A 25,401-nucleotide genomic window follows, 5' to 3' on the forward strand; every position below is an offset into this window, starting at 1 on the left:
GGTGCAAGACTGGAGAGCTGGGGGGAATTTGCTGGAGCATCCCTATTGATGGTTCATGAGTGACTGGAAGATCATTCATGTAACTCAGTTGGGTGTGGCCCTGCCTGTGGATGTCCGTATAAGTGCAGTCCCTGCGGGAGGCTTGTAGCTTGACATCAGCATCACAATGTGAGAGGCAGCCCAGGGTGGTGGGTTTGGAGGGCTCAGCAATCCCACAGTCCAGGTTGCACTCCGGGGACCCCATCACAGCTATAACAGCTTTTTGCTTGTCTGTGGAAGGTTTTTCAATTTTTGCTTGCCCCACAATGTCAAGTTTCCTCAGAGGACTGATTAAACTTTTTCCATAAATCATAGAACCTACTCCCGTATGGGACTTGAACCTTGTCCTTAATTACCTTGTGAAGTACTACTTTGAGTCAGTAGCTATGTGTTTGCTGCTTCACCTGTCCATGAAAACAGCTTTCTTGGTGGCCATCATTTCTGCCTAGAAAGGCAGAGAATTCAGGGTTTTAATGGCAAACCCTCCCTTTGCAGTGTTTTTCAAGGAAAAGGTTTCATTACAACCACGCCTCAAGTTTCCACATAAGGTGTCGTCTTAATTTTATATTAACCAGACTATTCATCTTCCATTTTTTTTCTGAAACCACATCAGATGAGGCAGGAAGCTGTCTTCCATACCTTGGACGTCAGGAGGGCATTAGCCTGTTATTTGGACAGTACCAAACCATTCAGAAATCAAGTATCAGAGGGGTAGCCGTGTTAGTCTGTATCCACAAAAACAACAAGGAATCCAGTGGTACCTTAAAGACTAACAGATTTATTTGGGCACAAGCTTTCATGTGTAAAAACCCACTTCTTCAGATGCATGGAGTGAAAATTACAGATGTAGGCATAAATATACTGATACATGAAGAGAAGGGAGTTACCTTACAAGTGGAGAACCAGTGTTGACAGGGCCAATTCAATCAGGGTGGATATGGTCCACTGCCAATAATTGATGAGGAGGTGTCAATACCAAGAGAGGGAAAATTGCTTTTGTAGTGTGCCAGCCACTCCCAGTCCCTATTCAAGCCCAATTTAATGATGTTAAATTTGCAAATGAATTGTAGCTCTGCAGTTTCTCTTTGAAGTCTGTTTTTGAAGTTTTTTTGTTGAAGTATGGCTACTTTTAATTCTGTTATGGAATATCCAGGGAGATTGAAGTGTTCTCCTACTAGCTTTTGTATGTTACCATTGCTGATGTCTGATTTGTGTCCATTTATTCTTTTACGTAGAGAATGTCCGGTTTGGCCAATGTACATGGCAGAGGGGCATTGCTGGCACATGATGGCATATATCACATTAGGAGGTGTGCAGGTGAATGAGCCCCTGATGCTGTGGCTCATGTGGTTGGGTCTAAAACACTCCTAAAATAGTGTATTTGTAATGTGTGGCATACTCAACATTATGAAGCATAGTTAAGGCTGAGTTCTGATTTGCACTTGACACAGAACACAGGAATTTAACCTCTTTATTATGTATGAAAAATACAGCATATGAACCTCAAATTTGCAGCACTTACTCTTTTTATATATAGAATGAATTTTCTGATTTATTTGAAGGTAAGATAATTAATTAGTCTGTATTAAAATTAATTTTAAAAATGGTTTCTTTAAGAAATATATTCTCAACCTTTTCAGTTTTATTTTCTTTTCTAATTTTTATTAGTAGAGGGATTCCTCTACCTCAGCATTCTTGCACTTGTTGTATAGCTCCAGCAGATGGCTGATAGTGAGTGTGCATGTGGATAGAAGTCACAGAGTATGAGAACTCTGCCTATAAAATAGTTCCTCAAATATCTAAAACAACCCTAAGTTAAATAAACGTGTTGTGTACAAGATCACACACACATTTTTAATGAATTAGGAGCTGTGTGTTTAATCCTGAGAAATCCTATTACTTTCACCTAAATTTGTCATTTGAATATCATATGTAACAAGCTGTGCAATCTTCAGTTGTGTTGGAATGGTTCATATAAACCTATGGTGTTTTTTCAGGGGTGTGAGCGGGCAGGGTGGGGAAAGATTGACTGTTATCTAACCACCAGTAATTTGAGCAGACTGCCTTAATTGGCGTGGAGCTGTAGTCTCAACATTAGCATCATCCGGGATGTGATTTGACGCTCCTTGTATCAGCTGTTTGGCTGGAATATAAATATGATTGGCATTGTAATTAATAATGTCCTGTTACTTTTGAGGCTAATAGCTAAACAAGATTACTACCTTCTCAAATAATTAAAATATTCTAAGGAATTGTTAGTTTATTTGATGTGGTTTAATCAACCTGATAATCAGATTAATGTGATAATCCATTTTATTCAAATTTGATATGTTTATATGTTTTGTTTTATGGTTTTGCTTAGTTCTTAATTTTAGCTAATAAAATGTATAAAACTGGAAACTTGCGTGGTTCATACGTTTCTTTCCCAGATATCAGGGTTCCAAATCTGAGAAGTCCCTGGGGTAAATAAAGGGGATCAACCTAGTGGTGATCCATAGCAGGGGCAGTAGAACTGGGGTAGGGGCCAGGAGTGAGGGCTGGGTGCTGCAGTGCCCCCACAGTGGAAATGTTGTGGGGGGCTCCATTTCCATGTGAACTCCCACATTCTGGGATAAGAGCCAAACCCAGAGGGGCTAGAGCAGCTGCTGCAGGCCCTGGATCAGGCCAGGGAGTGGGACCTAGAGGGGTTGGAATGAGTCCAGGAGCAGGTAGGAACCTCCAGGACCCTTCCTTCTAGCCTGGAGCTGGCTGCCTCCCCCCGCCACCAAGTCTCAGTACCTCCCTTCACTCCCACTCCTATCCCTGCAGATGGAGGGGGGTGTGAAGGGTATTTCCACACACCCTAGTCTATAGAATTGCTGTATAGTCTTTCCATAACTTGTACCCAAATAGGATTACTGTTGATTTTTGAGGGAAAGTTAATTTATGTATTGGTCATTTATTTCATTAAGCAGCACGGGTTTCAGAATCTTTGAGGGCCTAGTGGGTGCCTACCCACCAGTCAACCTAAAGGCTGACCTATTTCCCATAATAATGTCTATACTCCTCACATAAATCAATTGGATGAGAGAGACTGGACATATGTATCAAAAGTTATCATTGGTAGATTATTTGGCTCATCTGTCACTGGTCTTTACAGGTTCTATGGCTACAGGTTTGCTTGGGTATCTGTACTTGAAAGGGTCCCCATGGCACTGCTGCCTCCAGCTTCATTGAGCACCATGTCAGCCCTGTCAGGGGAACTGAGGGAGGAGCACAGAGTGAGCTCTTAAAGCATAAAGACATTGAGACTCAGGGTCTGGGCTCCCACACACCCCTCATCCTATTTTGTTATACTTCCTTTTCCAATCTACAACTAGCTATATAATAAGATTATATTCTGTGTGTCATTCTGAAGCCTAAAGTATCTGTATAGCCCGTGTGAAGAGAAGGAAGCATCTGTAAGCATAATTGAGAGCTCTTTTTCTTCAGAATGACACCAGGTTGAATCATCACTGTGTTTCACAGTCTGTCCAAGTTTTAAGTTGTCAGTCATTTTGACTTTACACCCAGTGTATAGCTACAGTAAGACATGTATCTATGCCATGCCACGAGTCCTAGACCCTTGTAATATCACAGGTAGCTCAACCAATCATTAACCTTATTCTACATTTAATTTGCATGCAATAATTTCATTGGTTGTATGAAGAAGACTGCAGAGATAGTGGATTATTTGGCCCAATTGCCAGACCTGTGCAACAGCACAGCCACCATACATGATAACCCCAAACACATAGCCCTTCACAGCAGAACACATCTCTTTTGTCACCCTCACAAATCCAAACAACTTTCCCAGCACAACATAAAACCACATGGAAGTGAACCCAGTCATCATCACAACCAGCACACACACAAAACCTTCAAACAGAATTCTGATGCCTAGAATGTCTGTTGAGTTAGTCTGAAGCAATGGAAACAGCTGTAAGCATGGCTGAAAGCTCTTTTTGTTTAGAATATTACCAAGTTCAGTCATCAGTGGAATTCGTGGTCTGTTACTGTCCAGTTTCTAAGTTCTCAGCCATTTTGATTTTGTTGTTGTTACACATATGACCTGAAGAATTACACTTATGCAACAGCACAGACTTTCAGCCACTAGTTTGCACTTTTCTACATTACCAGTTAAGGTTACTTTTTCTTCAAAGGTCCTTATTATAATATATTCCCCAGCAATATCCATCTGTAAGTGGGTAAAATTGGCAGACATTACTCTGATGTTCATAATTTTTTAATTTTTTTCCTTGGATTATAGTCCAGGACAATTGCTTTGAAAAGTTTACTAGTTGTGAAAATGTTTCTGGTAGTTTCCCAAAGTGTGTTTAACACTAGAGTTCATGAGATGAAGGTCACATCAGTACTGAGTTACCATCTTCATTTTCTCCTCACTCTAATTCCAACTTCATTTTGATTTGTCTAAGGACAACAGTGGAAGTCTGTGGCAGAACTGGTAACAGAATCTGGATCTTCTGAGTCCTTGTCTGTTGGAGGGTGGCACTAACCCTTTAAGAAGGAGCAGGACCAATGCACCCTGTGCCTGGTTAGCAGACCCCCACTTAGGGTTAAAAGAGGGTACCTGAGCCTAGATGGAAGAGAGACCTGTTGAGTCAGAGCTGCAAGAAGCAGGAGTAGCAGGATGATCCTGTGAGAGACAGACAGGGAAGAACCCCTGGGAGCTGTAACAGCACAGCGTGTGCTGAGGAACTGTTTTTGTTTGTTTTGTCTGTGTTGGAAAATAAAGCAGCCTGGAAAGAGACTTTAGTCATGGCAGAGGGTTCTTAACAATTTGGGGAAAAGCCCTGTCTTGTGACCTTTGGTGGAGAATATGGACAGGTGATTGGTCCCTAGAATAGGGAAGAAATTGGACTCCAAGCATTGACTGGCACACACACACACCAGTTTTAGCAATGAGGAAAAATGAAGGAGGTGATATGTCTTTTAATGGAACAGTGGCAGCAGATAGTTGCATTACAGTGGCAACAGAAACAGCAGCAACAGACCCAGGCTATGACCCTGTAATTAGTTGTGAGCCTGCAAAAATGGCAAGAAGCACAATTTGCCCTTCCGCAGCAGTGGCAAAGGCCCACTTCCAGCAGCAAAAGTAGTGGTTGGGCCAAGGGAAATGTGGCTGGTACTGGAGATGGGGTAGCTCAGGCCAACTGGTCCCTGGCCTGGCGAAGCTGGGTCCAGGAGTGAAGAGGCCTTCCTCCACACCTTTGAGCAAATGAGAAGTGCAGCAGGCTGTGGGGAATTGACTTGGGCAGCCTCCATAGCACTATTCCTGATGGGTTAGGCACAGGCAGCCTACCAAGCTGTGAGCAACAAGCAGGTGAGCTCCTATCCTGTGGAGAAGGTTTTAGATAGCCTGGAACTGACTCCAGGGGCATACTATTCCAGAAAATCGTGGACCAAGTGGTCCTGGAGAACTTCTTGAAGGTCCTAGCCATAGAAGCACAGAGATGGGTAAGGCAATACCAACCTGCATCAGTAGATGAGACAGGTGAAAGAACAGAAGCCTTCTTTGAAACCGAAGGAGCCGGACAGGCTGAACTGTGTGGCAAACTAGTCATGAGTAACCCAAAACAGGGGGATGCACAGGACCTACCAGGGCCCCAGTCTGTCCCACAATCCAGAGGAAGTGCTTTTGGGGTTGACTGGGGAAGTCCCATTGTGTGCTTCAGATGTGGCAAGTCTGGATATTAGGTGAGAATGCCCAATAATGGAGTGCAATTACCTGTGTTGCTATTAGAGTCAGGCTTATAGTGTAGGGTCTACTCTTAATGGGACTAAGGTTCAGTAGTACTTGGTACTAGTCAGAGTGGGAGGAGTGTCGGTAGAAGGTCTTGTGAACTCAGATTGTGGGTGCACCCTTGTCTGGGGAAATGGAGTATTGTCAGAGAAAATGGACTGGCATCTGCGCAGAGATGTGTCAGGTATGCAAGGTGAGATTCGGGTCTACCCCACAGCAGGGGTTGAGCTGGGAGTACAGGAGCAGAGAGGTCAGCTACATATTAGGGTACTGAAGGATCTTCTGTGACAGATGATTTTGGGAAGAGACTGGCTCGGTTTCCCAGCCCTGATACAGAAGTAAGGTGTCATGAATCCAGAGCAGCAGTGTAGGGTAGAGAAAACCAATGGTTGATCAGAAAAGGTGTGGAGAGAGCTGAAGATTGCATGAAACACCAGATAGGGGCTGAGAGGAAGCCTCCAGTCATCTTCAGAGCTTATTGGAACATCTTAAAAGAGAATTGACAAGAGCTGGAGGAAACCCAGCAGAAAATCATCAATCGGACAATAAAACCTGAACAAGAATTAACACAGTCTAGAGTGGAGTTAGAGTGTGGAAAATAGCAGTCCTCGATGCTGGAGTAGACATTGGCCATGCTTCAGATTTAGAAGATTGTCAGGGAACAGGAGGTCATTGCACAGACTCAAGTGTGGGCATTGGATGCCCAGACAGGACCTCAGATTGAACAGTATACAGTGGGGACCCAGATGGACCTCATCAGCATGCAGGTAAGAGACCAGGGGTGAAATAGTGGCCTTTTGAAGAAGGGGAGTCAAGGGATAGTTTTATGGCTCCCATCATGAGGACTGGAGGACTGCCAGAACAACTGGTAGCTGCAGAATGCATGCTACAAATGAGAGAGAGAGCAGCTGGTGATTCAGGAAGAGAGAGGTTGCCCGCTTCTGGTGGTTAATCAGCTTGAGAGAGAATTAAACCTTCTGCATGCAGATCCTCAAAGCCCCAGATTAGAAAATGAGGCTGTATTGACTGTGTCCTGGTATGGACTGTAAGACTTGCCCTAAGTGTGGGCAAGGTCTTCAAGGTGGGGAAGAGTGTACCAGGGTGACATTGGCTCTTTAAGAGGGAGCAGAGCCAGTGCATCCTGTGCCTTGTTAACTGACCCCCAGTTAGGGTTAAAACAGGGAACCTGGGTCTAGAGGGAAGGGAGACCTGGTGAGTCAGAGCTCTGGAACTGCAAGAAGCAGGAGCAGCAGGAAGTTCCTGTGAGAAGTAAAGAGAGGGGAAAAAACCTTGGGAACTAAAGCACAGGGTAGGCTGAGGAACTCTTTTTTGTTTGTTTTGCCTGTGTTGGAAAATAAAACTGTCTGGAAAGAGAATAGTTGTGGCAGTGGGTCTTTTGGGAACTGGGGTGAAGGCCACTTTGTTACATGGTCTAGTGACTTAACCATACAACTGTCCTTTCTTTCTGTTTACTGTACCTCAAGATCTTTTCCAATGGCAGTTCTTTTTTGCCAGAAGATTCAAGGAGTTTCATGCCTTATCCTGCTAGGTACAGGGACTACCAAGATAAGGTTCCTTTCCTGAAAGGTTTTCCTATATGTCATTTGAACCAGGAAGTAGCCTTTCCCACTCTTTTGTCCTAATCCACAAAATTCCAATTGCCTGGACATTAACAGGCTGTCTGAATTTATCTTTGCTAAGAACTGAGAGATTTAGAGTGTTATTCATATTGCATCAATGTCCTAATTTAGGAAAGTTCAGGCAGCTTCCAAATAGTTTCAAAATGGATTGAGAAGAAAGCATGTATTTCTAGCCTACTTTTCCACATGGGTGGAGTCTTTGTGGGAAGAGAGATTGGAGTGTCTGATGGAAATCTACAAGGCGGCCACCTAGACATCAACGCTCACATTCACCAAGAACTCTCCATTTGTTGTACAAACATAATTGGATGCAGCCTTTGTCAGAAAGATGCAGCTGGCAGCTGTTAAGACATTCATCCCTTCCTCCTGTAGGATTTTTTTATTGCTAAAGGAGGTCCCAAGCAATTAGACGGTTGAAGAAGAAAAGTAAGAACATTTATTTTCTTTGAGATACCAGTCCAGGCCCCCACCTTGGAAAAATTAATACAATATCTTCTTATAAAGTTTCATCTTGGTTTTACAATTGTTCAAGGTCATTCTTTTTACCGGAACTGCTTTCCAAGTCTCAGCTGAGTTCTGAGCTGGTAAGCCCTTTCAGTGTGTACTAGGGAGAGAAGGATAATGTGTCAAAAACTTAGTTATTTTTTCTCAATTAGCTAGCAGGGAAGAACTATACCCAAGCAACTGGATTGGTATAGAAATTAATGAAGAAAGGAAGTTTAACAAATATGGACAGTATCCCCTAAAATCAGCAGTGATTTTATATTTGCTTCTAGATCATAGATGAAAATTTTGAATAGTGTTGGCTGATCCTTGTAGAACTCTACTAAAAACACTCCCATTGCATGATGGTTCCCCATTAACAATTACTTTTTGAGATGTCAGTTAACCAGGTTTTACTCCGTTTGGCATGTGTTTTGTTGATATTGCATAGTGCTATTTTTTTAATCAGAATGTCGTGCAATACTGTATCAAATGCCTTACAAAAGTCTATGTATACTAGATCTATGTAGTTACCTTTATCAACCAAATTTATAATCTCATAAAACAGGGGTCGGCAACCTTCAGCATGCGGCCCATCAGGGTAATCTGCTGGTGGGCCATGAGACATTTTTTTTTACATTGACCGTCCGCAGGCATGGCTCCCCGCAGTTCCCATTGGCTGCGATTCACCATTCCTGGCCAATGGGAGCTGCCGGAAGCAGCGGCCAGCACGTCCCTCTGGCCCACACCACTTTCTGCAGCTCCCATTGTCCAGGAACAGTGAACCGCAGCCACTAGGAGCTGCAGGGTGCCATGCCTGTGGATGGTCAACGCAAACAAACTGTCTCACGGCCCGCCAGCAGATTACCCTCATGGGCCGCATGCCGAAGATTGCCGACCCCAGCCATAAAAGAATGACAGGTTTGTTTGACAAGATCACCTGATTGTCTCCATATCTGTTCTGGAGCATCTCTCCGTGTACATCTACACTTTGAGCTGGAGGTGTAATTTCTGCTTGGGTAGACATATGCACACTAGCTTTGATTGAGCTAGCACTCTAAAACTAGAAGTGCAGTAGAGGCTGTGGGATGGGCTAGTTACCTTGAGTACAATCCCACCCAGGACCCTACATACTTAGTTGGGCAGCTTGCCTGTCCCGCCTCCCACTCTGCCACAGCTACACTTTTGTTTTTAGCATTCTAGCTCAATCACATGTTTGTGCGTCTACCTGAGTTGAAAATTATCCCTCCAGCTCAAAGTGTAGATGTACCCTTAGAGGCAAAGTACCTTATGAAGATTTGATTTCTGGATGGATTCTTTCAGTTACCTTTGAGGTATATATCCAAGATTGGGGGGAGGGACGGAGGCGATCTTTTTCCTCTAAGAGTAAAAGTCCATCAGACCAAGTGTCAGGCTGTCATCTGGACAGAAACGGGGAAGCATCTGAAAAAGAGATTTGTGAAGCAGATTACTCGTAAGTGCATGCGCTCCTTTGCTAAACCCTATAGTTTGGGTATTAATGTGTTGACTGGTGCACTTTTCTCTGGTGCTTTATAAGGGCTGTAATTGTGTGTGTGTGTGTGTGTGTGTGTGTGTGTGTGTGTGCATGTAATCAAGAGGTATGTTTCCTCCTCCTTAATTCAGCTCATTTGCATTGCTATTTAGAGTCCATTAGTATGGATTACTAGAGCTACTCTTTGTAATTTTTCCCTACATGTAAAATGGGTTTCTGTTAAAGTAGCTCCAGCCTCCCACCTGCTTATTGTTATTCTATAGCTCTCTTCTTTTGGTGCATTGGTTCTGAGGAAGTTGCAATCCTGGTTATACTGTGGATATTAGCAGTATTGTTTGCTTGCGTCATGAACCTTTTTTAATTTTCTTCATCCATCTGATTGTCACCTGTGAAATGAGAAGGGGCCATTGCATTTCACCTGATTCTTCACCAGTTGTGTAACTAAAATAGTCCTTGCCATAGTGCTTGGATACAATGGAGATCTGAAAATCTATACATACTTTAATATCTATGGTGAATTACAAGTATTTTGTGGAAACTGTTGTTCCTATTTTAAGTTAAACAATTTGGTCTCAGTATGCATTTGAGAGGCAATGTATCTATGGATTAGAAAAGAGGATTGCAGTTCAGGATTTTTATTTTTTACTCTCAGTTGTCCCACTGCCTGTAAAATGGAACAAGTAACTTAGAAACAGTTCTTGTTTGAAAGTTTTGACCTATGTCTAAAGGCACCTGTATCTTTACACAATTAAATAAATATACTGATTGTGATGGGTTGGATCACAGAACCCCCCCTTGGGAGCTGCCACCTGATGTGCCAAGACTACTTCTGCCCCTGCTTTCCTGCCAGCTTGGGACCCCAGCACCCTGTCTTGCTGAGCCAGACACGCCCATCTGCTCCAACAAAGACCAGGTCTGAATTATTTGTGCCCTGAAGCTGCAGACTTAACTGAAAGCAGCTTACAGAAGTGCTCTTGTTTTTAACACTCAGATGCTCAACTCCCAATGGGGTCTAAGCCCAAATAAATCCGTTTTACCCTGTATAAAGCTTATACAGAGTAAACTCATAAATTGTTCACCCTCTATAACACTGATAGAGAGATATGCACAGCTGTTTGCCTCCCCCAGGTATTAATACATACTCTGCGTTAATTAATAAGTAAAAAGGGATTTTATTAAATATAGAAAGTAGGATTTAAGAGGTTCCAAGTAGTAACAGACAGAACAAAGTAAGTCACCAAGCAAAATAAAATAAAACACGCAAATCTGTGTCTAATCAAACTGAATACAGATAATCTCACCCTTAGAGATGCTTCAGTAAGTTTTTTCCTCAGACTGGACACCTTCCAGGCCTGGGCACAATTCTTTCCCCTGGTACAGCTCTTGTTCCAGCCAGGGCCAGCTCCAGGGCACCAGCCCAGCAAGCAGGTGCTTGGGGTGGCCAAGGGGAAGGAGCGGCACGTCTGGCTGTTCGGCAGCAATTCGGTGGCGGTTCCCTCTCGAAGGGAAGCACCTGCCGCCGAATTCCCGCCGAAGAATAAAGCGGCGCGGTGGAGCTGCAGCTGGAGTGCTGCCAATCGTGATTGCGATCGTGGCTTTTTTTTTTTCCCCTGCCGCTTGGGGCAGCAAAAACCCTGGAGCCGGTCCTGGTTCCAGCTCAGGTAGTAGCTAGGGGATTCCTCATGATGGCTCTCCCCTTTGTTCTGTTCTGCCCATTTATATATCTTTTGCATAAGGTGGAAATCCTTTGTCCCTCTCTGGGTTCCCACCCCCTCCTTCTCAATGGAAAGACACCAGGTTAAAGATGGATTCCAATTCAGGTGACATGATCACGTCACTGTAAGACTTCAAGCCTTCATTCCTCCGAGCCTGACTCACAGGAAGGTTTGACTGCAAACAGAGCCATCCACAGTCAATTGAACTGGTTGATGGACGCCATAAAGATTCCAAACCACCATTAATGGCCCGCACTTTGCATAATTACAAGAGGCCCTCAGTGTTATATTTTATAATTCTAGTTTTAGATACAAGAGTGATACATTTATACAAATAGGATGACCACACTCAGTAGATTATAAGCTTTGTAATGATACCTTACAAGAGACCTTTTGCATGAAGCATATTCCAGTTACATTATATTCACTCATTAGCATATATTTATAAAATCATATAGAGTGAAATGTCACACTGATATCCAAAGGTGCTGAGCACATACAGCTCCCACTGAAGCCAGTAGAAGCTACAACTGCTCAGTACCCCTGAAAATCAGGTCTCTTCGATACTTGCCTAAGTGTGGAGTAGTTGCCTATTTTAAAGCACACACATTTTGGTTTTAACTTTTTGTGCCTTTGTTTCCTAATGTGTAAAATTGGGAGAATATTTTCTACCACACTTCATGGAGATGTTGCAAGACTCCATTAACATTTGTTATTATTTTGATAACCCAAGGTGAAAGTTGCTACCTAGGATCCTGATCCTGCATCCATTGAAATCATTGGGCACAGAATTGGGCCATGTGTGAAAAGTTTTGTTTATCTTTCACCTGCTATTGATGTTTTTGTGTATGCAAGCCACTGTTTGTTTGAAGAGGACAACAGAATTATTTGAAGCTGTTTATTGTGTATATGAGTGTACAGATTAAGAAGGGATGTGTCTGTTAATGAAGAAGGTATTATTCAATATGCAGTTGTGAGGGTATAAACATTAATAGCAAGGTTGTGCAACAAGTTGAGGAACAATAACTTAATGTGTAAAACTGTGCCCGTAAAGAAACAAAATTATTTCAATTGCACAAAGTGCTTCAACAGCACTTCTGAAGACAGTTCTGTGTCTTCGGGTATGCAGTTTCATGCATCGTTGCCCATAATTGTGCACTTAAAATACAATATCTAGAAATCTAGCCCTCCCTATTTTACACACTGTATATATGTATGTATATATACACTCACACGTTTTCTTCTTTGTTTCCAGGAAAAATATTCAGATGTTACCAGTCGGCTAGATGAAACCACTCACATTATTGAAAATTTTCAAAACAGAATTCATGAATTAAATGAATTAGCAGAGACAAAGCAAAGACAAATTGAAACTACAGAGAAATCCCTCATGGAATTGAGGTAAGAATTTCCGTTCCTATCAAAGTTTTTTAAAAGGTAGCTTTTATGTTATCTGTAAAGTATTATTTATAGTAAATATAATGCAGTTTTTATCAATAATTTGAAAGTATTTTTGTTTGATTATACTTTGTGGGTTTTGTGCATTTGTAGAGGACATTCAAGATAAATTGTCTGCCTGGTAAATGGTATTTCAGGCATCAGGACTATTTTCCAAAATCTAATAAAATCCATGGTCAGTTGCATCTTTAATTAATGGAGGATTTCTTATGTTCTGGTTTTTCTCTGTTTCAAGAAATGTGGACCTACACTTACTGTGACTGATGAGTCCTGAAAATAGTCTCCAAGGGCCCTATCCAGCTGAAAATACTTGTAGCCTTCGAGGCCACGCAAGCCTTGGAGGGCCATATATGATGATTGCACAGCAGGCTTACTCTTCTCCAGGATAAAGGTGAGCCTGCTGTGCAATGTCAAAGAGAAAATAGCTGTGTGCTGTTCAATTGCAAAGTTACTTACAGGATGGGGAAGTCATGAAAAAAGAGTTCCTTGCCTCCACACACTATAACTCCCTTCCTGCGGTCACGTTCACTTCTATCTGCAGGATTTTTGAGTGTTTCAGTTTGCTTTTTTAAAAAAAAAAAAATGAAGGAAATTGCATTACCTCACCTCTCCCAAAAAAGCTATTTTAAAACAACATTTAGGTTACAAAGAAAAGCACTAAAAAGTTAGGAAATGCCAGACTTAAGGTTTCCTGTTCAACCTTTATTTGTCCCCTGTGTATATGCATTATGACAGTCTTTAATTACATGATCAAATGCTATGTTATCTATAGGACCCCTAATTTGCTATATTTTATTTTTCATATCCTGTTGTGTGAAAATGTGGCTCCATTAATAACATGAGTACTCATGTACAGACCTCTGAGGAAAAGGAAAATTATAACAAATACATTTTAGAAACCTCTAAAGATGGCCTAACATACCTTTTATATTAATCAAAAAGGCGCAATTTTAAGAAGAAATGTCCAAGGACTGACCAGGTCTAGAAACTAATACTGTATCCCACTGGAAAGCTTTTTTCAGTGGTTAAAAGCTCTCATTTCTATCCCTGGTGAGTCATCAGGTATTGGTCCTGGGCTTATTACTGACTGTTCTGCATCTCACACCCCCAGTATAATTTTAGAGGAAAACTTCATATGTGAGGGGAAAGTGATCCTTTCCCAGGACAGCTGATATTTTTAAAGTAGAAGCTTTTTTTGAAGTTACTGAGAGTTTTAAATGTTAGTAGTCTGATGGAGATGGACTAGTGGGCAGAGTACATGTGAGGTTATTCTAAAGGACATAAGTTATATCTATCACATGGTTCTATATGGTTTTTCAAATGGATCTTAACATATGTGAGATTTGTCTTTTTGTCTACAGTAAAATTAAATATTAAACTATGTAAGGTAAGACTAAAAAATCAGTTTATAATATTTTAATTTTAATATTTATAGTATTTAAATTTTAATTAAGAACTTTTTTCTTTTAAAGGGAAAATTTTAGTGCTGTTAGCTGTAAGCAGGAGAAAAATCAGATGATAATTGATTACCTCCAGAATGAATTAGAAAAATATGAGAAGAGAATACAGCATGAGGAAAAAACATATGGAGAATTACTATGGACTAGACAGAAAAATTTGGAAGAGATGAAGGTGGGTACTATTAGAACTGTTTTGTTTAACATAAGTAAAATGGCATCACTTAAATCTGGTTAGTTACTGACGTCTTTTAAATACTTTAGCACAATTTTATTAAATTTTCAGCATATAAGGGCACAATCTTCTTGGCAATATGCAAGTAACACCGCCTATTGACGTCCATTGCTATTTTTCTGTGTTAGAACTGTAGGATCTGGTCCTGACGTACCTAAATGACTTCCTTTAGGATAAGTATACAGTTATTAATTTGATTCTGCAGTGTTAATTTTACATGTATGTTTAATTTGTTAAGTGTTTCCCGTTCCATTTTCCTGACCTCTGTTCTGCAAAGCAATGAACATGCTAAATCTTTTATCACTTTATAAATTGGAAGGCAACAAATATTCCATAATGGCATCTTCTATATGAAATTTGACTGGAGCACTGATGCTGTATTTGGCACCAAGCAGACGGACCCCCTGAGCCTGTGTAGAGTTAATTGCAAAATCAGGGCCTAGTGAAGCAGACGTTTAGAAAATACAGTTGCTTTAGCTACAAAACTCTTACAAGAGATCAGATACTGTAAAATTCCCTAAATTCTATATTGAAGAATTATTCTCACATTTTAACTTTTCTATCTAAGATAAAGAAAAATTACGTTGTTTCTTTTTTGTCATTGACAACATTTAATTTCTGTTTGTTGTGCTTTGCATACAAATGATATTAAAAATACTTGCATGGTTCTAAGAACACTGATTAATATTTTTATCTTCAATTATGTTCAAAACAATCTTAGATTATTAAAATTTGACAGAATTTATAACATTTACTTTATTGTACTCTTCAACACTATATTGCTTGTTTAGTTTTTGCACTTCACTCAGAATAGGCTTTGAAAATAGACTAATCACTTTTACTGTCATTTTTAGTTAGTTTCACTTTCCAGCTTTGATGTTCCAGCTCAGTGATACTGTACAGTATTTTAATTGCAAACACTCCAGGGGACTGTTGAAATCAAAGTAAGATTTTTTTTCATTCAAATATTACCAAAACAATTTATGAAACATTTCAGTTAACATTAGACCTGTTTCTCTCCTGCCTTTGCACACGGCAGGTATTTACACTTGTGCAAAGTAATACATGTGAATGTGAAATATCAAATCACTCCACTCACAAGAGTGGCAGTAGTGCTTTGTGCTCACGTTGCATTGGTACAGTGTTGTAGAGAATAAGGCCCATTATGTTTTTTAACAATTGGTTTTGTTTGTTTCTACAAAGCCTGTGTTGATCAGAACACATAGGAGAATGAACATAAATACAGAGGTAGATTTAAAAGTAGAAGTTTTGCAACTTCATTAACTGTTAACTTTAATGGGAGAACCCCCAAATACCAGGCATTTATTTGGGATCAGTGCAGTGTGAAATGGATAACATGTCAAATAACCAGTATTCAGGCTTGCCCCTCTTCAGCCTAACCCTGGGGATTCACCCTCTTGCTCTGTCCCTGTGAAGGGGAATGAGGATACACATGAAGGATACTTAAGGTTTTCCCTTTTTCTGAAGACTAATAGGATCCAACCATATCTCATGTTTACATCTGAGAGCAGGACCCTTGGAATGTCTCACCTGCACTGGCCACAAGGGATGCCACTGAATAACTTGGCTGTAACCCTGAGCCCAGAGCTTGGTATCTGCCTCCCATCAATCCAGTCTGTAAGTTCTGACAACAACCTAACAGTCCCATATCTGAAGAACTCACTTGTCTTCCCTGTAAAGTTCAGGAACGTTGTTCTTGGTTTCCTGGCTGTGATCACGGTGCCACCAATGTCCAAAAAGAATCTGACCTTTTGGTTCACAGTCCTCTGGGCTCAATCCACACAAGTAGAGGTGACAGCTTTCCGTCATATATGTATTGCATGCATTTGACATCCAATTACCTTTGTGCCCAGATGCAACTAGGTAATTCAGCCTACATTCCTGCTAAATCCTGACTCAAATTTGCCTGAAAATCCTAAAATCATTCTCCTTTAAATGAATAGTTGAGATATTAGATGAATGTAATTTTCCCATCAGGGAGTGCAGAAGTGGCATGAGCTGGTCCCATAACATTCTGTGACCTGCTTCCTGTTCTCTCGCCATCTTGCGGGCTCAATGCCCCATTAAATTGCCAGTAAATCCAGACATCCACCTTATTTCTGATGTCTCCTGAAAATTACTCCTAGGAAAGGTTTAGCTCATATTTTCCAACTGTCCCATTAGTTTCCATTGTACTATGGGCATAGGCCATAACTTTCCAATGTCAAGCCCCACCCAGGGCCCCTTTGGGAATCAAAACCTTCTAGAACTCCAGATGTTGACATACCATTTTCTGGACTGTGCCCCACCCAAGCTAATGCTTTCCTCCATACTGCAGTTAATGGATGTCTGTCCAGGTAGCTATCATCCCTTTGTGTACTGAAAAAGGCCTGGCTCTTGCATACACAGGGCCCAAAATGTTCCCATGGCTTTTACAGGCATACTTGTTCATAGATTCTAAGGCTAGGGGGACCACTGTTATCATCTAGTCTGACCTTCTACATAGCCCAGGGCATCTGGGCATTCTCTTAATGCTGTTTTGGTGTCCTCACTTATGCTTGATCGGTCTTTTATCTTCATTTAACTTCGACCTATGCCAGTTCAAATGCATGCCTGGAGCTGTCTCTTGACTCTTCTCTGAACTCTCCAATTTATCAGCATCCTTCTTGAATTGTGGATACCAGATCTGGACACAGTATTTCAGCAGTGGTCACACCAGTGCCCAGTACAGAGGTAAAATAACTTCTCTCTGTCTACTAAGGGTACGTTGTCACTACCCGCCATATCGGCGGGTAGCAATCAATTTATCTGGGATCGATATATCACGGCACGTTAAGACATGATATATCGATCCCCGAACGCATTCACCGTCGACTCCAGAACTCCACCAGAGCGAGCGGCGGTAGCGCAGTCGACGGGGGAGTTGCGGCCATTGATCCCGTGCCGTCTGGACCCCAGGTAATTCAATCCAAGGTACTTCGACTTCAGCTACGCTATTCACGTAGCTGAAGTTGCGTATCTTGGATTGATCCCTCCACCCCCGGTGTAGACCAGCCCTAAGATTCCCCTGGTTATGCATCCAAGGGTTGCATTAGCCCTTTTGGCCATAGTGTCACACTGGGAGCTCGTGTTCAGGTGATTATCTACCACAATTCCCCAGTTTTTTCAGAGTCACTGCTTCCCAGGATAGAGCCCCTCCTCCATTCTGTAAGGCCTACATTCTTTCTTCCTAGATGTATACATTTACATTTAATCATATTAAAACATATAATTTTGCTTGCACTCAGCTTACTAAGCAATCCAAATCGCTCTATATTAATGATCTGTCCACTCCGTTATTTACTACTCCCCCAATTTTTTATGTCGACTCCAATTTTTTATCGACTCCAATTTAGTAGTGATTTTATGTTTTCTTCCAGGTCATTGTTAAAAATATTATACAGTGTCTCCCATGTTTAAAAGGTCTCCCATGTTTAAAAAAGATGAACTTAAACTGGAACGGGTGCAGAGAAGGGCCACTAGGATGATCAGAGGAATGGAAAACCTGTCGTATGAAAGGAGACTAGAGGAGCTCGGGTTGTTTAGTCTGACAAAACGAAGGCTGAGGGGGGATATGATTGCTCTCTTTAAATATATCAGAGGGATAAATACAAGGGAGGGAGAGGAATTATTCCAGCTTAGTACTAATGTGGACACGAGAACGAATGGATATAAACTGGCCGTGGGGAAATTTAGGCTTGAAATTAGACGAAGGTTTCTGACCGTCAGAGGGGTGAAATATTGGAACGGCCTTCCAAGGGAAACGGTGGGGGCGAGGGACCTGTCTGGTTTTAAGATTAAGTTAGATAAGTTTATGGAGGGAATGGTTTAATGGAAAAACATACTAGCCAGGGAATACCGAGCAATGGCAGGTAAATAGTATAATGGCCAACAAGGGTCAGGCTGGAGACTCTTGCCTACATGCTCGGGGATTTACTGATCGCCATATTTGGGGTCGGGAAGGAATTTTCCTCCAGGGTAGATTGGCTGAGGCCCTGGAGGTTTTTCGCTTTCCTCCGCAGCATGGGGCAGGGATCGCTAGCAGGAGGGTTCTCTGCCAATTGAAGTCACTAAAACACAGGATTTGGGGACTGCAACAGCAGAGTCAAGGGAAGGGGTAGGGACGGTTTTGTGGCCTGCAGCATGCAGGGGGTCAGACCAGATGATCATAATGGTCCCTTCTGACCTTAAAGTCTATGAGTCTATGAGTGTAGGGCAAAGAACCGATCCTGGTGGGACCCCCACGAGAAACAGGCCAGCTCGATGGTTATTATATTTATTTATGTGTATTACTATAACACCTAGGAGCCCTAGTTAAGGACCAGGACCCTATCGTACAAGGGCTGTACAAAAACAAAACAAAAAGACCGTGCTTGCCCCAAATATCTTAGGATCTAAGTGCTGTAATAGCTTCTTTAAACCTTGCATTCTTCAGATACAAAACAGTGTTCTTTCCCAAAATTTATGGTAACATATACACTTACATTCTATACTGATGTGCATGGTATAAACCAGGGTTCGGCAACCTTTCAGAAGAGTCTTCATTTATTCACTCTAATTTAAGGTTTCGCGTGCCAGTAATTTTAATGTTTTTAGAAGTCTCTCTCAATCAGTCTATAATATATAACTAAACTATTGTTGTATGTAAAGTAAATAAGGTTTTTAAAATGTTTAAGAAGCTTCATTTAAAATTAAATTAAAATACAGAGCCTTCCGGACCAGTGGCCAGGACCTGGGCAGTGTGAATGCCACTGAAAATCAGCTTGCGTGCCGCCTTTGGCACGCGTGCCATAGGTTGCCTACCCCTGGTAAAAACACATAGACAGCTGAGGATCCCATCACAGACACTGGGATCATATTTGAAGAGATATTTCCAAAAAATACTCTTCAAGATGATCCCTTGGCGTGCTATTCTTTTAGCTCTAGCACAAATACATTTCAGATTATATTATTACCTGCTACTTACATGGTTAGTATCCTTTCAATTAAAATAATTACAAGTAGGAGTATTCTGTTTTTTGAAGCTGGAGCAAGAATTCCCAAATAACCAAACTCCCTCCCTGTCCCTTCCCAAATTTAAATCTAGTCCCATATTTAGGTCTAGCTATTGGATGAAACCTAACCATGTACTTCTAAAATGCAGATTCATATACCCATCAGACAGACTTGATTACATATGAAGGTAATAATCTGGAATAAATTCTGTTGCATTTAGCATCCAGAGATATACTGAAATTTTATATTTTCTTTCAAAGGATAGCAACGGGCATCACTGTCTATTTCTGTTCATTAATATTAGTGTTCTGCTAAAAGAAATCCTTAACGCACAATAATTTCTCCTAGAAGGTGTTCTGTTCTATTAATTAATTACAATGGTTTGTGATACTAGGGTGATTAATAATAGGTGGATATTTCTTTATGGTAGCTTTTAAACTTGCATTTACAAATATCAGTTTTTCTTCTAAAATTGAAGTAGACCCCCCAAGTATATACAAATATGCTTTGTTTGGAACCAGTTGGTTTCTATAGTGGCAGGGCTTTCTCTTTCAAACCAAAAGTACATGATGGAAATTACTGACATTAGAAATACCAAGTAGAGCTGTGCAAGAACTGAAATTTCCATTTCACTGTAAATTCTGTGATTTTGAAATTTGTTTCATTCCAAATCTGAAAGAGAACAATTTCTATAAAATGAAATGTCCAGAAGTAAGTTTTAGTTATGGTTTTAGTTAAGTTTTAGTTAAGTTAAGTTTTAGGCATTTTGCATGATAAAAAGTTCTACTGGAAAAATTCAACCAATTTTAATGCCAAATCATGATATGATGCTTCATCAGCTAGCATTACTAATAAAAGCATATGCAGAATGATCTATGTTAGCAGTGCATATTACAGAAATAAAATATCATGGAGGTTTTTCTATATCATTCTTCAATGGATGCTCCATTGTAGGAGGTGTACACACCTGTGTGCTGTCAATTGGAGATTTAAATTAGGAATGTTTGCATCAGTGCACCACTCGGTCTGCTGCTTCAGAGCGAGGGCACATAAGGAAAAGCACACCTGCCACCCCTCCAGTTCCTTTTCAGATGCCTGCAGCTTGAGACAGAGTATCTGCATGTCTGCTGCTTCCTAGCAACTACATAGTCATTCTTCTGTTATTCATTTTATTTCTTTGTATTATTAAGATATTTGGCACAAATGTATGCCTTGGGGAGGGGGTGTCTCCGCCTACCTTTTTTCTTTCCCCCAGTCTCCAGGACTGATTCCTTGGCCCTCTCAGCCATATATCTGATGTATGCCGAAGGCTCCAGGATTCAAAGACTGTCAGAATTGCAAAAGGTTTTGTCCCCAGAGCAATGGGCATTATATCTCTCTCTGGTGTCTCAGAGACTCTCCTGTCTCATTCCAAGTGCAAAGTCTGTATGGAGTGTTAAGAGCAGGTCTTGCAAAGGAAGCTGAGCTGAAATTCTTCCTCATGGAACTCTCAGGCCCATCTGGTTTGAATTCCCCCACCGCCTCCGAGTATTTCAGCGCCTCCCAGGGCTTCTTTGGAGATAAAACATGCCAAGAAAAGAAAGTCTACCTCTCCTGAGAGAAGAAAAAGAGATAAGTCACTTCTTAGAACTGTTTCTGAGAAGACCTCATGTCCCATAATGGGTACCTCTAAGGTTCTGTCAGGCATCGGCACTGGGCCCTTGGTACCATCTAAACAGACGTCTCAGGATAAGCCAGCCAGCAAGAAATGATGAAAGTCATCTTCCCCAGCACCATCGAGGCACTGAAACTCTTCAAAATCCAAGGACGTGAGAAAGTCCAAGGCAATGGTACTGTCTGTTACTCAGACTCATATGGAGCCCTCTCTTACCTCTGCTCCTCCTCTGATACCTCGGATCATATATGCTTGGAGCATAGAGATCCCACTTTAACAGCTCCTTTGGCACCAGCTGCAACTCCTTTCCTGTCCCCCCAACTAGGTCTCCAGTAACCCGCCCCCCCCTCCCCCGGTCTAGGCTATACATTATCAAAGCTTTCCTGAAAACTTTAGGTTTCTCTCACAGGAAGACCTCTTCATTTTGGAGGAACCAGTGTCACCTCTTTATATGAGTGTTTACCATAGTACCTCTGTGCCCACCGACCACCTTCTCTCTTCAGGTTCCAGAAAGTGTTCAGCCCCTGGTACTTACCCATCCACCTATCTATATGCTGCAACCTCCTGTAGCATTTCCAGCACCGATGCCTACTGCCCCTTCTTGGGTGACTGGGGACTCAGAAGTCTTCAGTAGCTTATTCTCCGATGCCTCAGAAGCATATCCTGACAAGGACTCCAGAAGCTGTCACATGCCCATTGAATACAAATTCCCCTGGGGTCCCTTCTCCTACCCACTTCTTCAGTGGGACTGTTGGGATCCCTGGACAACCTATGGGGGACCAATTGTGTAGGGCTCCTGCCCTCAAGAGACCATGTCTGGAAGTTCCCCAGTCACCAGCACTGCACTCATAGGCTACATCTACACTACAGGGGGGAGTCGATTTAAGATACACAAATTCAGCTACGTGAATAGCGTAGCTGAATTCGACCTATCGCAGCCGACTTACCCCGCTGTGAGGACGGCGGCAAAATCGACCTCTGTGGCTTCCCGTTGACGGTGCTTACTCCAACCTCCACTGGTGGAGTAAGAGCGTTGATTCGGGGATCGATTGTCACGTCCCGACGGGACGCGATAAATCGATCCCCGAGAGGTCGATTTCTACCCGCCGATTCAGGCGGGTAGTGTAGACCCAGCCATAGTTACCAGTGCTGCATGTTTCTCTGGTATGGAAGGAAGATCAGGAGGGTCCACTGCCACCTCCAGAGGAGCAGATACCTTCTTCCCATACATCTTTTTCTCCCCAGATGAGGCATTGATGCCAACACCACCATCCTATGCAGACAATTTTAGGTAATTTCAGGACCTAATGAAGAGACTTACAGTATCTCTTCACATCTTGACAGAGGAGATACGAGAGTCCCGGCACTCTCTGATGGACATTCTTCACACCACTCCACGTGAGGAAATAGCACTGCCCATTAATGAGGCACTCTTATCTCCAGCCTGTAATTTGTGGCAAACACCTGCTGCCATCCTCACATCTATCTGCAAAATGGGCAGACAAAAATATTATATACCAGTCGGTGGGCTAAATATTTCTTTTCACAGCCCAGTCCCAACTCCTTGGTGATGGATGCAGTTAATGAGAGAAACTGCCATATTAGAATTCAAGATCCTATGCAAAGGAGGACATGACAACTGCAAAACAAAGATACTGGGCTTCAGAAAGGCAGATTTCAATCAACCCAGAGAAATAGTAGGCGAAGTCCCATGGAAAGACCAATTAGAAAGAAAAAGAGTCAAAGGGGGCTGGCAGTTCCTAAAAGATGTAATACTAGAGGCTCAAAATCAAGCTATTCTGATGCAGAGGAAAGATAAGAAGAGCCACAGGAATACAATGTGGCTGCACAAGGAGCTTTTTAGCTATCTAAAAGCCAAAAGAGATACATACAGGAAATGGAAGGAGGGGCATGTCACCAACGAAGTATAGAGGGAATAGTGTGAGCATGTAGGGACAAAATCAGGAAAGCCCAGGCAAAGAGTGAGTTATGGCTGGCAAGAAATGTTAGAGACAACAAGAAAGGGGTTCTTCAGACAAACATGTCAGACAAAAAAGAAAGATCAGAGATGTGTGGGTCTGCTGCTCAGTGGAGAAGGTGAACTGGTAACAGAAGATGATAGGAAGGCAGAACTGCTCAAAGCTTACTTTGCTTCAGTCTTCTCACAAAAAATAACGTGACCGAATGACTAGCGAAGTTACCATAGACAATAAAGGAGAAGGGATGCAAATCAGGATAAGTAAAGAACATGTCAAAGATCTGACCAATTTGAATTAATTTGGATCAGTGGGGACTGATGGTATTCACTCCAGGGTACTGAAGGAATTAGGTGGAGAAATCTCAGTGCCACTGGCAAGAATATTTACAAACTCATGGATGAGGAGAGGTACCGGAAGATTGGAAGAGGGCTAACGTAGTGTCCATCTTTAAAATGGGGAAAAAGGAGGAGCCGGGGAAGTATAGACCAGTCAGGCTGGCTTTGAGGTATAACCACCTTCTTGTGTAACTTGGAAATGGTTTTTGATTTGGACAACATCTACACAAATTCAGCCTTTACTAGATATTATTCTATCACCACAGCATTGAGATTGGATGCAAACTTTGGAAAGACAATCCTTCACCCACTATTTAATTAGACTCTGAACCCACCTCCTGCTGGAACTGCTTGTCAGTCACCTGGGAAAAGACGGCTACTTACCTGTATTGTAAATGTTGTTTTTTGAAATGTGGATGAACATGTATTTTCTGACCCATTCTCTACCCCTTTGCATTGGAGTCTTCAGCTGGGGATTTCAGTGCAAAGAAACTGAGGAGGGTCAGGGTGATACCGCCGTTATGTACCCATGGGAGGGGCATAAGGACCACCCCTCTGGGTACTACTAGGCAAAATTCTCCATATTTGGTGCTCTGGGAGTGCACAAATCTGAGTGGAATATCTCTGCACCCACATCTTGAAGAACAATGAATCATAGAATCATAGAATCATAGAATATCAGAGTTGGAAGGGACCTCAAGAGGTCATCTAGTCCAACCCCCTGCTCAAAGCAGGACCAATTCCCAGCTAAATCATCCCAGCCAGGGCTTTGTCAAGCCGGGCCTTAAAAACCTCCAAGGAAGGAGACTCCACCACCTCCCTAGGTAACGCATTCCAGTGTTTCACCACCCTCCTAGTGAAATAGTTTTTCCTGATATCCAACCTGGACCTCCCCCACTGCAACTTGAGACCATTGCTCCTTGTTCTGTCATCTGCCACCACTGAGAACAGCCGAGCTCCATCCTCTTTGGAACCCCCCTTCAGGTAGTTGAAGGCTGCTATCAAATCCCCCCTCATTCTTCTCTTCTGGAGACTAAACAATCCCAGTTCTCTCAGCCTCTCCTCATAAGTCATGTGCTCCAGACCCCTAATCATTTTTGTTGCCCTCCGCTGGACTCTTTCCAATTTTTCCACATCCTTCTTGTAGTGTGGGGACCAAAACTGGACACAGTATTCCAGATGAGGCCTCACCAATGTCGAATAAAGGGGAACGATCACGTTCCTCGATCTGCTGGCAATGCCCCTACTTATACAGCCCAAAATGCCGTTAGCCTTCTTGGCAACAAGAGCACGCTGTTGACTCATATCCAGCTTCTCGTCCACTGTGACCCCTAGGTCCTTTTCTGCAGAACTGCTACCTAGCCATTCGGTCCCTAGTCTGTAGCAGTGCATGGGATTCTTCCGTCCTAAGTGCAGGACTCTGCACTTGTCCTTGTTGAACCTCATCAGGTTTTTTTCTGCCCAATCCTCTAATTTGTCTAGGTCCCTCTGTATCCGATCCCTACCCTCTAGTGTATCTACCACGCCTCCTAGTTTAGTGTCATCTGCAAACTTGCTGAGAGTGCAGTCCACACCATCCTCCAGATCATTAATAAAGATATTAAACAAAACCGGCCCCAGGACCGACCCTTGGGGCACTCCACTTGAAACCGGCTGCCAACTAGACATGGAGCCATTGATCACTACCCGTTGAGCCCGACGATCTAGCCAGCTTTCTATCCACCTTACAGTCCATTCATCCAGCCCATACTTCTTTAACTTGGTGGCAAGAATACTGTGGGAGACAGTATCAAAAGCTTTGCTAAAGTCAAGAAATAACACATCCACTGCTTTCCCCTCATCCACAGAGCCAGTTATCTCATCATAGAAGGCAATTAGGTTAGTCAGGCACGACTTCCCCTTCGTGAATCCATGCTGACTGTTCCTGATCACTTTCCTTTCCTCTAAATGTTTCATAATTGATTCCTTGAGGACCTGCTCCATAATTTTTCCAGGGACTGAGGTGAGGCTGACTGGCCTGTAGTTCCCCGGATCCTCCTTCTTCCCTTTTTTAAAGATGGGCACTACATTAGCCTTT

General features: G+C 42.3%; 1 protein-coding gene across 1 annotated transcript in view; it reads left to right on the forward strand.

Moving 5' to 3' along the window:
• The window catches only part of CCDC178 (coiled-coil domain containing 178), a 347,153-nt gene that overhangs the window by 143,522 nt on the left and 178,230 nt on the right, over positions 1–25,401 (forward strand). Inside the window, exons 15-16 of the mRNA XM_054018208.1 lie at positions 12,428–12,573; positions 14,103–14,262. Of these exons, the coding sequence (XP_053874183.1) occupies positions 12,428–12,573; positions 14,103–14,262 (306 nt within the window). The remainder of the gene's footprint in view (positions 1–12,427; positions 12,574–14,102; positions 14,263–25,401) is intronic.

This window comes from Malaclemys terrapin, chromosome 2 (genome assembly GCF_027887155.1).
Source record: "Malaclemys terrapin pileata isolate rMalTer1 chromosome 2, rMalTer1.hap1, whole genome shotgun sequence".
NCBI lineage: Eukaryota > Metazoa > Chordata > Testudines > Emydidae > Malaclemys > Malaclemys terrapin.